We start from the raw sequence: 15,417 nt of genomic DNA on the forward strand, positions 1-15,417 counted from the left end.
TGTTTTTGTTTGACTGTATATGGAACCAGAAAAGCAATTTGCTATTTTAAAATAAAAAATTATATTATCAAAAAGAAAGGATACTCCTGTTTGCTGATCAGCACATTCTCTTCCTGGGGCAAATATTTGTGGGAAGCAATATTATAATCAGAAAGCTATTGTGAGCTACAGACATTAGATGGATGATTCTAATGGTTGCTGCTATCAAGCCTGAAAAACTAACGCATAGCTTTTTACCATTAGAATATACTAAACCCACAGAATAGATATGTGATTTTCTGGGTTCAGAGCAAATTTAAAAATAACAATTTATTGATTTTTAGAGACAGAGGAAGAAAGAGGGAGAGACAGAGAGAGAAAGAGAGAGAAAGAAAGAAGAGAGATTTGTTGTTGCACTTATTTATGCATTCATTGGTTGACTCTGTATGCACCCTGACTGGGAATCAAACCCACAACCTTGGTGTATAGGGAGTACACTCCAACCAACTGAGCTACCTGGCCAGGGCCAGAGCAAATTTTTATCTGATCAGTACAAGATACATATTATTGCTATTTGTCATTCTGACTCTTCCTTTCCTTCTGTTCTTTCTTTCAGAGAAATGCTTGAAATGGAAGGAAGGACTGATTGAGGGAGGGTCAACTCAATTAGGAGCCAACTGCTCCAAAGTGTTTGTGTGTCTTTTCACAGCCACTTCAAGGCCTGGCAGATCACTAAAAATTGAACAGAAAATAAATGAAAAAAAAAAATGAGTTAGATTCTTATCATTATTAGAAAGCTAATTCTAAAATTTACATGGGGCCTTACTTTCCTGAACTTTTAAAAATGTCAGTCTTTTTACTTGAAGCACTTATTTTCATGTCTTAAAAAGTAGCCCATTTGGTACAACATTAAAATACAATGAAAACATCCCATTTTGCTTCTGTTTAGAACAGTGGTTCTCAACCTTTCTAATGCCCCGACCCTTTAATACAGTTCCTCATGTTGTGGTGACCCCCAACCATAAAATTATTTTTGTTGCTACTTCATAACTGTAATTTTGCTACTGCTATTAATCGTAATGTAAATATCTATGTTTTCCGATGGTCTTAGGTGACCTTGCTAGCGGTTCTCGACCTGTGGGTTGTGACCCACAGGTCGAGAACTGCTGCTGTAGAGCCTAAGACCATCAGAAAAACACACAAACTAAAAAACAACCAAAAATCATACTCAATTTTTAGGGATGATGGTTCCACTCCATCATCCTTAACATCCAATTGATTATTAAATCTTGTTTTAAAATATTTCTTGAATTTATCTAAAAGATGATCACTATTTTACTGTGAAGAATATTAGATATATCCTTTATTACTGAACATGTAGATGGTTTCTAAAGTTTCTCTTTTACGTGAAATGCTAGGGGAAACACATTGAGGGATATTTTTATTCATAAGGGATAGGTATAAAGGCAATTCTAGGCTAAATTTTAAAAGAATTAGAGAAGGCTTAAGGAAATTTTTAGAGAATAATTAAAGTAATAAGAATAATGGAAAGCAAAAGCAATATTATTGTGTGTAAAGTAATTGGATGGAGAGTCAGTCACAGTAATGGAAAGACGAGTTTTCAATAACAATGGGAGCAGCGATGAACAGAAGTGGCTAAAAATCAGGGACATCACCAAGTCTAAAGACATTTGTTCCAAGTAATCTGATCCAACTTCCACACATAATGTTGTAAAGGAAGAATGTTTCCAGGATAATAAACAAGAGATCTAATGTTACATACTTTCTGTTTATTAAGGGAGAAAGTAAATAACATTAGATTATAAAGATTATATCACCAACTAAATATTTTTTAAAAGTTGTATTTAGGGCGGTTCTAATTTTCTGAGAAAATATATTATATGATGATTTCACTTCTCTGAGAACACTTTATAATTTTATAAATGAAATTCTGCTATTTAAAAAAGAATACAAGGTCGAGGGTATAAGGGCTCCAAGCTCTGGCCTATATCTGTCATTTTGCCTGTCTCTGAGAAGATGCCCTGAGTACACCGTCAGAAGACAAGGAGTCTATATAGTCAGGTAACCAGGCCCAGCCCTCCTGAGAAAATGCGTGTCATCTCTGTTCGGATATTTATCCATCTAGGCCAGCCCCAGGGATTTGCAAAGGAATGTGAGATGAATTTGTTCCTGGAACAGTTCAAGGAGGCCTTTACCCTCTGTGCTACAACCTGTTAGATCTGCTCCAGATGACCAGGATCTATAACAACGTTGTCTCCAGAAAATTCCCAATACACCCAAGATTAGGTGAAATGAACAGAGTAAGACTACCTGGCTTTTCCAAATGTTTTGGGTACATTATATGCTCACTGTTTCAGTATTGTGCGAATTACACATGCCAGTGTTCTCAGGCCTCTGTTAAGTTCCTAGACAAAGAATCAAGTTTATTATGGAGGAAATTACAAATACATAAGAGGAAATATTTTATGGTATTATATAGAAACAAAACATAAATACCATATATAGTATTGCTAGAAAAAAGCCTTTTAAAATTTGAGTCAGTTGTGCTACTTTACAAATAAAATCGTATGACTTTCTTTTTTTTATTTTTATTTATTTTATTTATTTTTTCTTTTTTATTGTTTAAAGTATTACAAATAGTAGTAAATATGTCTCCTTTTTTATTATTTCCCAATTGACCTTCCCCCAGCTTCCCCTACCCCCGGGCACATGCCCTCACCCCTTAGTTAAGAGCAATCCAGTTGAGTCCTTTCCCTTTGCTTGTTCATTTCATCACCATGGGTTTTGCCTTCTTTGTTCCACATTGAAGTTTTATTGCAATTTCAAACAATTTAAGTGGATAATAAGTAGATCTAAGCATTGTTAAATTTCTAACAGTTACACCATTTATACATAGATGTTGGAAATTCAGTTAGAAGCCACTTCTCCCTACTTCATTTCTGTAGAAGCATATAAGCAGCTCTAGAAGCTCTGTGTCTCTTTCTGGCTCTTCCAGTTCCTGGATATTTTACTGAGGTTATGTCAATTAATCTCTCTGAAAGTCAATTTCCTCATATGTGATATGGGAACAATAAATCTTATACCACCTACATCACAGGGTTGTCGTGAGAATCAAATTAACTAAACCATAAATACATTTTGAAAACAAAAATATATTTCTGAAAACCTAGAAAAATTTTAATAGTAAAAATAATAACAAGCCCTCATTATGTAAATATTTCTTTTATTAGCAGTAGAAATCAACTCCAAGTAGCTTAAGGGGTTGGGGGGGTGCAAAAAGTGAAGAAAGGATTGCATTATAAGAATATAAAAATATCTCCTGGTATCTTAAACCAGAAGCCTATCAAGTTCTTAGAAAAGGCTACAACCAGTAATTCTCCTCTATTTTTTCCATTTGTTCTCTGTTTGTCTGAAGCATTTAAAAAAACATCTAGAGATCAATTTCTTCTGCTTCTTAAATGAAAATGTAGCTACCCCATGGATCTAGAGCATATATTGTACAGATCCAGCCACTTAAAGACACTAATCTCTCTTTCATTTCCAACTACTAATCCACAGGGAATCTAGTTATGTTGAATTATGTGCCTCCCCATAGTCTTGTATTGTGATGAATGATCAAGGATAAGATCAACAAAAAGGCTGTTTGGTGAATACTGCTATTCTCAATAGATTGGAAAGAGATACCATTTTTTCCTCCCAAGAAAAGGGATTGTTGAATATAACATCCCTTGAATATCCATTACTCGCCTCAACTTTCCAAAGCACTTTCACACATGAATAACAAAAAATAAAAAAATAAAGTTTTATCTTAACAAGTAGAAACAGAATGTCTCTGAGGGATGGAACTGCTGTAATTGAGGGGGGGAAACACCTTGGCAAGCTGTTTGAAAGAGAAGTGAGATCTTGAGGCTGTGGGGGCCACAAACAAGAGAGTGCTTAAGGGTGCTCTGATTCAAGACATGAAAGGCATTGGATTTTGCTCCTAAGAGAATTGGAGAGGAAAAAGAAATAAAGGAGACTGGAAGGCAGAGACCAAGAAGTGCTGTGCATCGTAACTGCATGGAGCAAAGAACTGGTAAAAATCTCCCTGGTGGTAGGGTACCCCCAAAGCCCTCTTCCCCCTCAGAAAAACAAAAACAAAAACAAAACAAAAACAACAACATAAAACTTTAAGAAGAAAAATAAAATAACAATGTGTGATTTTTAGTTGTTTCTGAGTAATTTGGGTTATAAGTCCACTCTGTGGACATTGCAAGTGAGAGAGAGAGAGAGTAAATTGAGTATGTCTGGACTGATTCAGCACAGAACAAAGGAATTGTGTATGAAAACAGTAGCAGAGGCAGAGCATACTCCACCCAGGATTTCAAGGGCAGGGAGGCAGCTGCTGACGCAGCTATAAATGCATTATTTTCTGTGAGCCGCCCAACAGCTCGTCATGTATTTAAAACAGATATCATTACTGTTTGACAGATGAGGAAAGTGAAGACAATAATCTACCCAAGGTCTTACAGCAAATTAGTCTCAGAGCAGAATGAAAGCCTATATGTCTCCTCCCTCCTGGGCTCACGTTACTGCATCAAATTTACTTTATTTCCTTCAACTGTTAACAATAACAGAACAGTGGTAACATAGCTTGTGGCAAGAATCAAAACATTTCTGTTAATAAAATGCCTTTACTGAAACCATTAAGATTACAATTTATTCATGTATCTATTCATTTGCTATAGACAGGGGTGGGCAAAAGTAAGCTTACAGTTGTTCATGTGGAAAAATAATCCTACCTAATAAAAGAGAAACATGCAAATTGACCATACCTCCACAATGCCCACAAGCCATGCTCACCAGCCAATCAGGATTGAGTATGCAAATTAACCCAACAAATATGGTGGCAGCCACAGAGCTGGAGCCAGCCGGAGGCTTGGGTTGCCCCTGGCAATGGAGGAAGCAAGCTTCCCGCCCACCCTGGCCAGCCCTGGCCTCCACTCAAGGCTACAAAGTTTCAATTACAGAAGATAAATAAATCCCAACAAAAATGGCTGTGGCCACGGAGCAAGCAGGAGTCTTGGCTCCGCTCAAGGCTACAAAGTTTCAATTGTAGAAGATAAATAAATCACAGATACCAGGGCTTCTGCTTGTGTCTCCAGGGGCCGTGACCAGCCTGCAAACCACCACAGGCCCCTCTCCCAGGCCACCCTACGCCCCAAGGGAACCCCCACCCTGATCCAGGACACCTTTCAGTGCAAACCAGCTGGCCCCCACCTGTGCACCAGGCCTCTATCCTATCTAATAAAAGAGTAATATGCAGATTGACCATCACTCCAACACACAAGATGGCTGCCCCCTTGTGGTCAAAGATGGCTGCCCCCATGTGGACACAAGATGGCCACCACAAGATGGCCAGCAGGGGAGGGCAGTTGGGAGGGACCAGGCCTGCAAGGGAGGGTAGTTGTGGGCAATCAAGCCTGCAGGGGAGGGCAGTTAGGGGTGACCAGGCTGGCAGAGGAGGGAAATTGGGGGCAACCGGGACTGCAGGGGAGAGCAGTTGGGGGTGACCAGGCCTGAAGGGGAGGGCAGTTAGGGGAAATCAGGCTGGCAGGGGAGCAGTTAGGCATCAATCAGGCTGTCAGGGGAGTGGTTAGGGGGTGATCAGGCTGGCAGGAAGAAGTGGTTAGGGGCAATCAGGAAGGCAGGCAGGCGAGCAGTTGGGAGCCAGCAGTCCTGGATTGTGAGAGGGATGTCCGACTGCCCGTTCAGGCCTAAATGGGCAGTCGGACATCCCTCGAGGGGTCCCAGATTGCAGAGGGTGCAGGCTGAGGGACACACACCCCCGTGCATGAATTTCGTGCCCTGGGCCTCTAGTAAATAAATAATAATACAAGAATAAACTTTGTGTTTTGCATACTCACAACTATAAACCTACTTTTGCCCACCTTTGTAGTAGTTGAATTTCTACATTGTGACCAATGGTATGATAGGTAACAGCCCTTTGCTAATGAGTAAGAATAGTTTCATCAAAGTAAGTCTTAAAATTGTGAGAGGAAAAGACTAAATTGTAATGGAGGACCATGCAGTTCACAGTGTTCTTGGTTTTTTTTCTTGTACTCTTTGAAATTGCAATGTCACACAAGTCTGGTCTGGTTTCAGCAGTGGAACTGAGTAGTTAATCTAGAACTAACCACATCAACCCTCAGACACTGGTGGGAATGTAATGCTGCAGCCTCTTTTGAAAACAGCCTCTTTTCCTCCAAAAAGTTATACATAGAGTTACCATTGGACCCAGCAATTGTATTCCTAGGTGTATGCCCAACCAAGATAAATAAAAACAGGTATTCATAAAAATACTTGCATATGAATGCTCATATCAGCACTATTCACATAGTCCCAAAGTGCAAACAATCCAAATGTCACCAACTGATTAATGGAAAGACAAAGTTTGACATACACATACAATGGAATAATATTATTCAGCAATTTAAGAAGTACTGATATAGGCTACAACATGGATGAAACTTGAAAACATGAAGTTAAATTAAAGAAGGCAGACACAAAAGGCCATATATTGTATTTTCCCATTTATATGAAATGTCTAGAAAAGGCAAGTCCATAAAGACAGAAAGTAGATTAGTAGTCACCAAAGGCTGGGGTGAGTGGGGAATTGGGAATGACTGCTCAGGGGTATGAGGTTTCTTTTTTGGAGTGATAAAAATGTCTAGGAATTGGTGGTGATGGTTGTACAATCTTGCATTAAAAAGCACTGAAGTGTACACTTTAAAAGGGTGAATTTTATATGTGAATTATATCCCCGTTTAAAACAACCTACCCACATTATACTTATACTTGTGCATAAATTCAGAACAATGAAATCACTATCAAAATGAACACTGACCCCACTGCAATCACAGTTCTTCCATTGCTACATTTTCCCTTTCAGCGTTTTCCTGGGCTATCCAAAATGTCCTTGAGTCAGCCACTTTATGATATGAAGGAGTCTCAATAATCTTACAGAAGCTGGACTGTTCAGCTACTTTTCTCAGAATAAACTTTCTGTTGTTGCTGAAAAAACAATTGTTAATGGCTCTACTTCGTAGTATAGATCAATTGTCCATCTCTGCTTTGAGAAATGTTAGAAGATAAAGGCAAAGCCTTGATAATTATTTTAAATTTTCCTTTCCAGGACCAAGAAATGCTTGGAAAGTGTCCTGCCAATCGAAGCGCTCTTTCTCATCCAGGAGTTCCCACAGACCTGTTTAGAAAGAGACAGGAGTGCTTTGGGAATCAAAGCTCTTCTCTGCCAGTAGCTATGCATCCTCACATCCCAAGTAGAGCCTGATAAAAGGATGAGGATGAACTTGTGGCTGAAGTGTGAGTGTTAAGCAACACCTCTCAGTGAGCACATATTAAAAAATGGTGGGCCAACATGCTCAGGCTTGCTGGCGAAAACAGTGTGCCTGCCTTAGGCAGGCCTTGAGCCCATTTACCCACCCTGGTGCAGCAAATGGTAGAGAGAAACTCTGCAGGGGCCCTGCCTGCAGCTGCCCATCCCACCAAGATTAGAAGTAGGATACGCAAGGAGATCATGGGCTCAGGAGCCTGCCTTGAAGAGGAAATCAATGTACTGGAACGCATTTCGTGTTTAGGTCTCTGGCCTATGAATTATTTAATGTATTTCTCTGTGTATTAGGGGGAGAGTACCAATAAGCTTGGAATAAGGGGGCAGGGACAGGCCAGGCACAAGGAAGGGTGACCAAAAATCCTCTGCCAGTGCATACATTTTGCCCCAGTCACTTTCCTCATAGGACATTAAGGATCTGATCTGCAGCATTTGACTCTCCATTTTGTGTGCTGCTGTGGTTGGGTATGTGGAAATCCAGATCATTTCATGTCTTAAAGCTCCTCAAATGTGACTTTTTTCCCCCCATTTGCTAACCTTGAACTCTTACAAAGAGTTCTTAAGAACTAATATAAAACATATGTTGTCCCTTTTAGCCCCTAATCCATACAAAGCCTAATAAAGTCTTGATAGTCAACACATGCTTGCTAAATTCATTACTATCATTCTTCAGAATACTATTGCCAATAACTGTAATTAACACAGGAAAGCACTCAGTGCTTCTCTGAGTCCCTCTGGCCTGGCTGCCAACCCAGTCCTGGATCAATCAATCCTGCTGTTGCAGATCCTGCTGAGCTGAACAAGAGACACAAATGTCAGTTTCACAGCTTAAACAGAGAGCTACAGTGAAAGAAAACCAGCTGAGCCAGCAGGAAGCACACACTGAGGGGGAGGTGTCAAGATAGCTATTTTTTAATCCAATATAGTAGAAGAAAACAAAACAAAAAAGAAAACACATAGACACTAATAAAGCCAGGTAGCTCTTTCCTTGAGAAACTAGCCTACGCTCGAGGCTTGGCCCAAGGTCTGCTTGATCATTTATTCGAACAGCATTTCTGAAATTTTGGTAGCCTAACAAAAATGGGAGAGGAAAAGAAAGGTATGCTCTCATTCTTTGGCTTATTCTCCAAAAGAAAAGTAGGAAGTTTGAGAACCATGAAAAGATAAGGCAGATAGAAGTCACAAAAATATATTATGAGCACACAATACACCAGGCACTGGGTTATGCATAATGTTATTTAATTATCACCACCCTTCTGCTGATATATCCAATTTTCAGGAATAAACTGAAGCTTGCACATTCCAATTTAGAATAAATTTTGATTACCATAGCATGACCTGCATAGCTCTATGGGATCTAGCTCCTGACTACCTTGCAGCCCTCATCTCTCTCATCTCCTACTGTTACCGGAGAAAATTCGGGGTCCTCTTCCCCACTGGGTACTGCTGGGGGTGGAGTTCTTACGACATCCCGCGAAAAATAATTTTCTGAGCCTCACATGGGAGAACCAGTGATTTTTATTTGTGTGGAATTAAATATCTGTGTTTGTATTGTCTCATTTCCCTTAGTCCAGCCACAGACGTGTAACTGGGGTTTCTGTAAAGCTAGAAGCAAAGCTGGTATCCAGAAATTGCTTTCCATGCAGGAGACAGGTCTAGTACAGCATCAGGGGAGTTGCAGTCCATTAGTCCAAGGACACCTGAGAGCAAATGGTTTATACTTCTCCTCCCTAACCAGAAATTACTTGGGTTAAATCACCCTAGTCAGGGAGATAGAGAACATAGACCCAATGAATGCTCTTTGTGCCAGCTAAACCCAAGGATGAATGAAGTCAGGGGAACAAATAACAAAAACCTGATTAGAGCCAGACAGACCCAAGATAAAAGTGACAGTAATGCAGACCAAAGAATAATCCTAAACTCCCCTATGCACTCATTATGGTTCATTAGCATATTAAAAACATGCTTGGAAAGCTGATAAATATTCTGCTGAAACCCTTCCCTAAGATTCTCACCCATAGGAGAGAAATAAAACCCTCAAGACAAAGACCTGGTGTGGGCGCCCTGTAGAACACACTGGTGCCCCATTCTCAGGCATGAACTTTTTACTTCCTTTCTCCCAAACTCTAAAGGTCCCAGGAGATTTGCAACAGGGGGAGCACACTATTATATTCCTCAATGCCCCCTGGCCTCATCCACAATGACTTCAAGAACTACCTGCTTCAGCAGGAAATTAAGCCTCTCAAAAATGTTCTCCAAATGTTTCTGAGAGTCCATCAACATGGCATCACATTCACAGGCGCTCACAAACCAGTCTGTTGGTGAAGTCACTGTTGGTTGAAGTCATATCCTCCATGTTTTTCTACTTCTTTTCCAGTTCCCTTTTGTCATGGTCACAGTCTATGAAGCTACTTCAAGGAGCCTATTGCCAATGGCTCAATGCCCATCAGGAAGATACAGATGTCCATACCCAAAGTTCTGTCTCTGGATGCGTTCAGTCCATCAGTGCTTTGGTGCTGAGTGGTGGTACGTTCCATGCAGGGACGATGGCCTCTACATTATCTCTGTCCCACTCAAAGAGTGCTGCACACTCAGAGTGCTGCTTGTCTTATAAAGTCTCTTAGTGATAATTCAATGGATTTTGGGTTTTCAATCTTTTTCCAGAATCTCACAAAATGGTTTTGGTTTGGGCTCTTATATCTATAAATATAGAATGGTACAGATGCCACGCGAGGTGCTCTATTCTCCTAATTATTCCTAGCCTCTCCCCAAACCAAACCCTCTCCTTCTTATTTAGAAAGCAAAAACCTCAATGTAGACCATGGAGAGGTATCCATATACCTGCCACATCTGCCTCCAACTTATCCAGCCCAATATACACACTATCCTTCTGATACCATGTGTGTGTGTGTGTGTGTGTGTGTGTGTGTGTGTGTGGTTGTCCCGATTTTATCTTCTTCCTTGGTTCCTCCTGATTGCCACACTAATCTATCAACACACTAAGCCAACAAATCTCAGATACACTCTCCTTCTCACTTGTGCTTGTTTGCTTGTTTGTCTGATGAAGGACAAGTAGGGATACATTTGAAGGCCAGAGGAATTTCTGAATTTTAACCTCAGTTCTGACACTAATCCCATTGACTTCTGAATAATATAGAATCTCAAGATTGAAGGGGATTCTAAAAGTTCATCTATCTCTGGATTTTCCCCCAATATGTGATCATCCAGTCTAGATTTTTATATCTGAGCCAAGAATGAATGCATTTCTGAGATTCCCCATTCTCTTTGGGGGGAGTTGTACATCATTTTTCCTCACAGCAAGGTAAAATTTGTTCCCACTAGGTTTCTTCCAATATTTCTGAATCTGCCACCTTGAATCCAGACAGAAACTGTATATTCCCTCTGATTTATATCTCTTCAGTCACTTGGAAATAGCTATCATGTCACTTTGTATCTTCTCTTATTCCTATATTAAATAACCCCAAATGTTCAGTTATTCCTTATGACACTGGAGTTACTTTAAGACTTAGATACTCTCAGCTGAATGTGTCCCAATTTATCTTTTAACATATGTCCCTAACTCTCTGACTTACTGTTACCGGACAGGGACTGGGGTCCAAGTGATTTTACGAGTATGTTTATTAACGCTGGGGACAGTGAAACAAAAGAAGGACTTTTTTGGGTAGAAGAAGCATCAGGAGAGAGCCTGGGCGATGCTCCCTAGAAACATTATAGGAAAAAAGTGAGCCAAGGTGGGGCGGCTGTTACCTCGCTGGAAAGTCACAGTGAAAGAAGTGAGCTAAGGTGGGGCTGCCGTTGAAAGTCAGAGAAAGAAGAGGCCTTAGAGACAGGATCAGAGGGTAAGCCCAGGAGGAGCTGCTGCTGCCCGCTGCTCCCCTGGTTGTAAGTCTCCTGGGGACTCTTAGAGTTTAGGAGGAAGTAAAAAGTTCACATCTGAGAAGGGATATGAGTATGCTCTAAAAGCAAATCCACAATGATATCTTTTGTCCTGAGGGTTTTCTCTCTCTTCTGGGGGCGAAAATCTTAGGGAAGGTTTTCAGCAGAATATTCATACATTTTAAATATGCTGATGCATCAAAATGAGCATATAGGAGAGTTTGGGATTATTGTGTTACTGTTTTATTTTTATCTTGGGGCTGTCTGGCCCTAATCAGGTTTTTGTTATTTGTTCCCCTAACAAAAGGATGAGTGACTTCACGCATCCTTGGGTTTAGCTGAAACAAATGGTATTAATTGTGTCTCTGTTCTCTATCTCCCAAACCAATGTGATTTAAGCTCTATCTTCTCTGGTTAGGGGTGGGGATATAAACCATTTGCTCTCAAGTGTCCTTGGTTAGGGAAGATAAGGTCCGGCGATTCACTAGCTGTCTGTAAGTTGTTCAAATTGTTTGGCCTTGTTTAATTATCTTGTTTCAGTTTCCCCATGCCACTTGCCTGGGAATTCTCCTAACTTCTTACTATCCTGCCTCATTATGATGCTCAGTATTATTGAGCATTAAAAGGAAATTAAATACTGATACATGTGCACATGAATGAACCTTGAAAACATATGCTAAGTGAAAGAAGCCAGTCACAAAAGACCACATACTATAGAATGTCTAGAATGAGCATGTCTACACAGACACAAAGTAGATTAGTGGTTGCCTAGAACTCAGGGGGTGAGGGGTTGGAAAGATTGAGGGATAATGGCTATGAGGTATGGGTTTTCTTTTGGGGATGATGAAAATGTTCTAGAATTGATTGTCATGATGGTTACACCTCTCTGTAAATATAGTAAAAGCGATTGAATTGTACACTTTAAAGAAATAAATTATATGATATGTGAATTTTATCTCAATATAGTTGTTTAAAAAATATGATGTCCAGAAGGAAATCAAACACTAATGTGAAGTAGATGTTTTTAACCTCTATATTTCAGTTTCACTCTCTACAAAATAGATGAGTGAATAATACCTGCTCCACCTTCTTGACAGGGTTGTTGAGTCACATTTTACAACATCATAATTATGTAAATTATTAATTCAAGTGACTCTTACTACCTCATATCTGGGCTGCTAACATAAACCACTAGCAATTCATTTGTTTTGTTGGGTAAGAGATTTTCTTTTTTAAATCCTACTCAGGAGAACGCAAGGAACATTTAGTACATATTGTATAAAGTTCAACTCTCCCCCTTAATATTTAAAGCTATCTTCCAACATTGGCCTACACTTTCTGTCATTCTTCACAGACAAACTAGGTTTGTTTCAGTTTTAAAACAATTGCCTCCATTATGTACTGTGAATATTAACTCTTGTAGCTGGGTTTTCCTCTCAAATAAACAAAATATACCCCGCTATGGATTGCATGTTTGCGTCTCCAACCAAAATCACATGTCCAAGCCCAAGGTGATTGCATACTATTTAAGGCTTGCTCTTTTCTGTTGTTATAATACAAAATTGCACAGAAAAAGTTGTGGTAGTTTTTGAAATTGCATGTATAGAGCCCAGCAGGTTTGGCTAATGTAGGAGAACAGGAAAGGAACTAGCCAATAAGGAGGAAACTTACAATCTCTGCTAGCCCACAAGCCTGGTCTAAGTGACCCATTCTAACGCTACTCTGCCTGCAGCATCAGCTCAGCCTTATTTACCTTCATGGAAAACTCAAGCACAGTTTTTATAGATTTTAGAAAATGAGACGTGTAAACCGAAGAGCAATTTGCTAATTTTTAATAAATCAAGGAAAATGTTTTTCTTTACTACCAGCCCCATCTTCAACAATCATTTCCTGCGATGACTGCAAGGGGAAGGTGAAGAAAGAGCACATTCATTTGCTGTTGCGTGAAGTATGTCTGCAGCCACAGAGCTTATCTCCCCCAGATCAGTTAGAGCTGGAAGGATGGAGGATAGTGTGGATCAGCTCCATCTCATTTTATGGGCACGGAAGCTAAGGCCTGCAAAAAGGCATGACATGCTCAGTGGCTTATGATTTACTAACATGGTCATAAATATTGGTTCAAAACTGGGCTTGGAAGCTTACATGCGGCCCCAGACGAGGGCGGTTATGGCGTGGAGTAGATTTGTTTGTGTGGGTGTGTTTTATGCCTCTTGTCATTTTAAAATATCCTCTTCGATTCTTTGTCTCACATTTTCTTCGGCTATGAGAAAATCCCTCAAAATGTTCTCTGTGAAAAGAAATGCGAGGATGGAAGAAGGGCAGGATGGATGGATGGATGGATGCAAGGAAGGAAGGAAAAAAGGAAGAAAGTTGACTTCCTATGCCCCCTCCAGACTTTTCTGTTCCCCACAAATCCTATCTTTGCTTTTGACAAGGCTCCATTTCTTTCCCAGCTCCCTCTATTTCCTCCAGTCCTAAAGGCCAGCGGACAGGGGTTTTACATTTCCAAAACCTTGGGGAGGCTCCCGGAACTGGGCATGTTCGAACGCCCAGAACTGGCTCTTTAGGCTTCCAACTTTGGCTGCTCTCCCACCCGCACCCGGCAGGCAGGTCCGCACAGATCCCTGGGTGCGAGTAAACGCGGGGACATGATCCTACTCCCGCCGAAGGAGCAAGGAAGGGGAGATCGCAGGGCAGTACGGGATTCGGGGGGCGCTGCCAAGGGGGGCCCTCGCCGGATGCTCGGCTCCGGGGTCCGCGGCAGCGCGGGGCGCGCGCCCGTCCGAGGGGAGCTGTCCGAGGGCACGTGCGCGGGCGCGCGCCTGGGAGTGGTCCCGCGGCGGGCGGGGCGGGCAGAGGCGGGGCCGCGGCGGCGCGGACGCCAGCTCCGCCGGGCTTCTCGAGGCTGCTGCGCGGCCACGGGTGGGAGGGCGGCAGTCGCTGAATCGGAGCCTCGAAACCTAGGACTTGTGGGCGCTCGGGCACGCGGGAGCGGAGCCCGGCCGTGGGGAAGAGCCGCGCGGGGCTGCTGGCTCCTTGGCCTCCCTCTCCCCGGTCAGGAGGTGGGTGGGGGTGGCGTGGATCGGCGTCCGGGGATACAGTTCACCTGTGCTTCGAGCCAGCGCGTGGGACTTGGAGGGAGCGGCGAGCTCTCGCGCCGGGCACAATGGGCTGTACGCTGAGCGCCGAGGACAAGGCGGCGGTGGAGCGGAGTAAGATGATAGACCGGAACCTCCGCGAGGATGGCGAGAAGGCGGCGCGCGAGGTCAAGCTGCTGCTGCTCGGTGAGGGGCCGGGCGCGGGGGCGGGCGGACGCGGGCGCCCCGGGAGCCGGGGGTCGGTGGCCGCGCCGGGCCCCTCGGCGCCCAGAAACCCGAAGGGGACGTGCCGAGCGGCGGAGGGCGCGCCCTGTGGCGCCCGGGATGGTTCCGAGCTGGTGGGGTGCCTTGCAGAGCCTGGGCGGGTGCCCCTCTCCCGGTCCTCGCCCTCCCTCCTCCTGGCGGGTGAGAACTCGCCGGCGGTGGGGCGGGAGCTTCACTTCCCTCGCGTGCCTCGGTGTGGACCCCGCGGGGGGCGCTGCCAAGGGGGGGGCCCAGGAGCGGATCGGGAGTAGCCCCCTTCTTCCAAGTTAGCTCAGCTTTATAAAGATGAAAGGGAATGAATGGGTGACCAGAACATAAAAGCCCTTACACCCTCCACCCCGAAACCCTTCTTACAAGGTGTCGGTGTCGCGGTTGTGATTTTCCCACGTCAAGAGCGCCACGTTTTGTGAACTGAGTGCACCATTTGTGGGGCCTCCGTGGGATTGAAATGTACCTTTCCTTTTAACTTCCTATGGCGACTCAGTAAGTGTTAAAGGAGCACTGAGTATGTTTACCTGATTGTATTTGCCTAAGGAAATGTAGGCTACGCTGGATGCTTCATTTTTATTAATTTTTTTTGGGGGGAGGGTATGGAAACCACTAAAGTTGGGTAACATTTGCTCCAATAAGATACTCGAGCGAGAAAACGAATGTGAAGGTACCGAAGGGTCTGGCTGGACAACTGGACTCCCTCTCCGCTGCCAGGGTTTCTGATGAATGAGATTTGCCAGGTACAACGCCAAGGCTTTCATTTGTTCTTAGCGTTGT

General features: G+C 42.7%; 1 protein-coding gene across 1 annotated transcript in view; it reads left to right on the forward strand.

Annotated features, from left to right (window-relative positions):
- Positions 1-14,123: 14,123 nt before the first annotated feature.
- GNAI1 (G protein subunit alpha i1) overlaps positions 14,124-15,417 on the forward strand; it is an 81,615-nt gene continuing 80,321 nt past the window's right edge. Inside the window, exon 1 of the mRNA XM_080665763.1 lies at positions 14,124-14,571. Within this exon, the coding sequence (XP_080521889.1) occupies positions 14,454-14,571 (118 nt within the window). The 5' untranslated portion in view covers positions 14,124-14,453. The remainder of the gene's footprint in view (positions 14,572-15,417) is intronic.

This window comes from Plecotus auritus, assembly GCF_963455305.1.
Source record: "Plecotus auritus genome assembly, chromosome: 4".
Classification (NCBI taxonomy): domain Eukaryota; kingdom Metazoa; phylum Chordata; class Mammalia; order Chiroptera; family Vespertilionidae; genus Plecotus; species Plecotus auritus.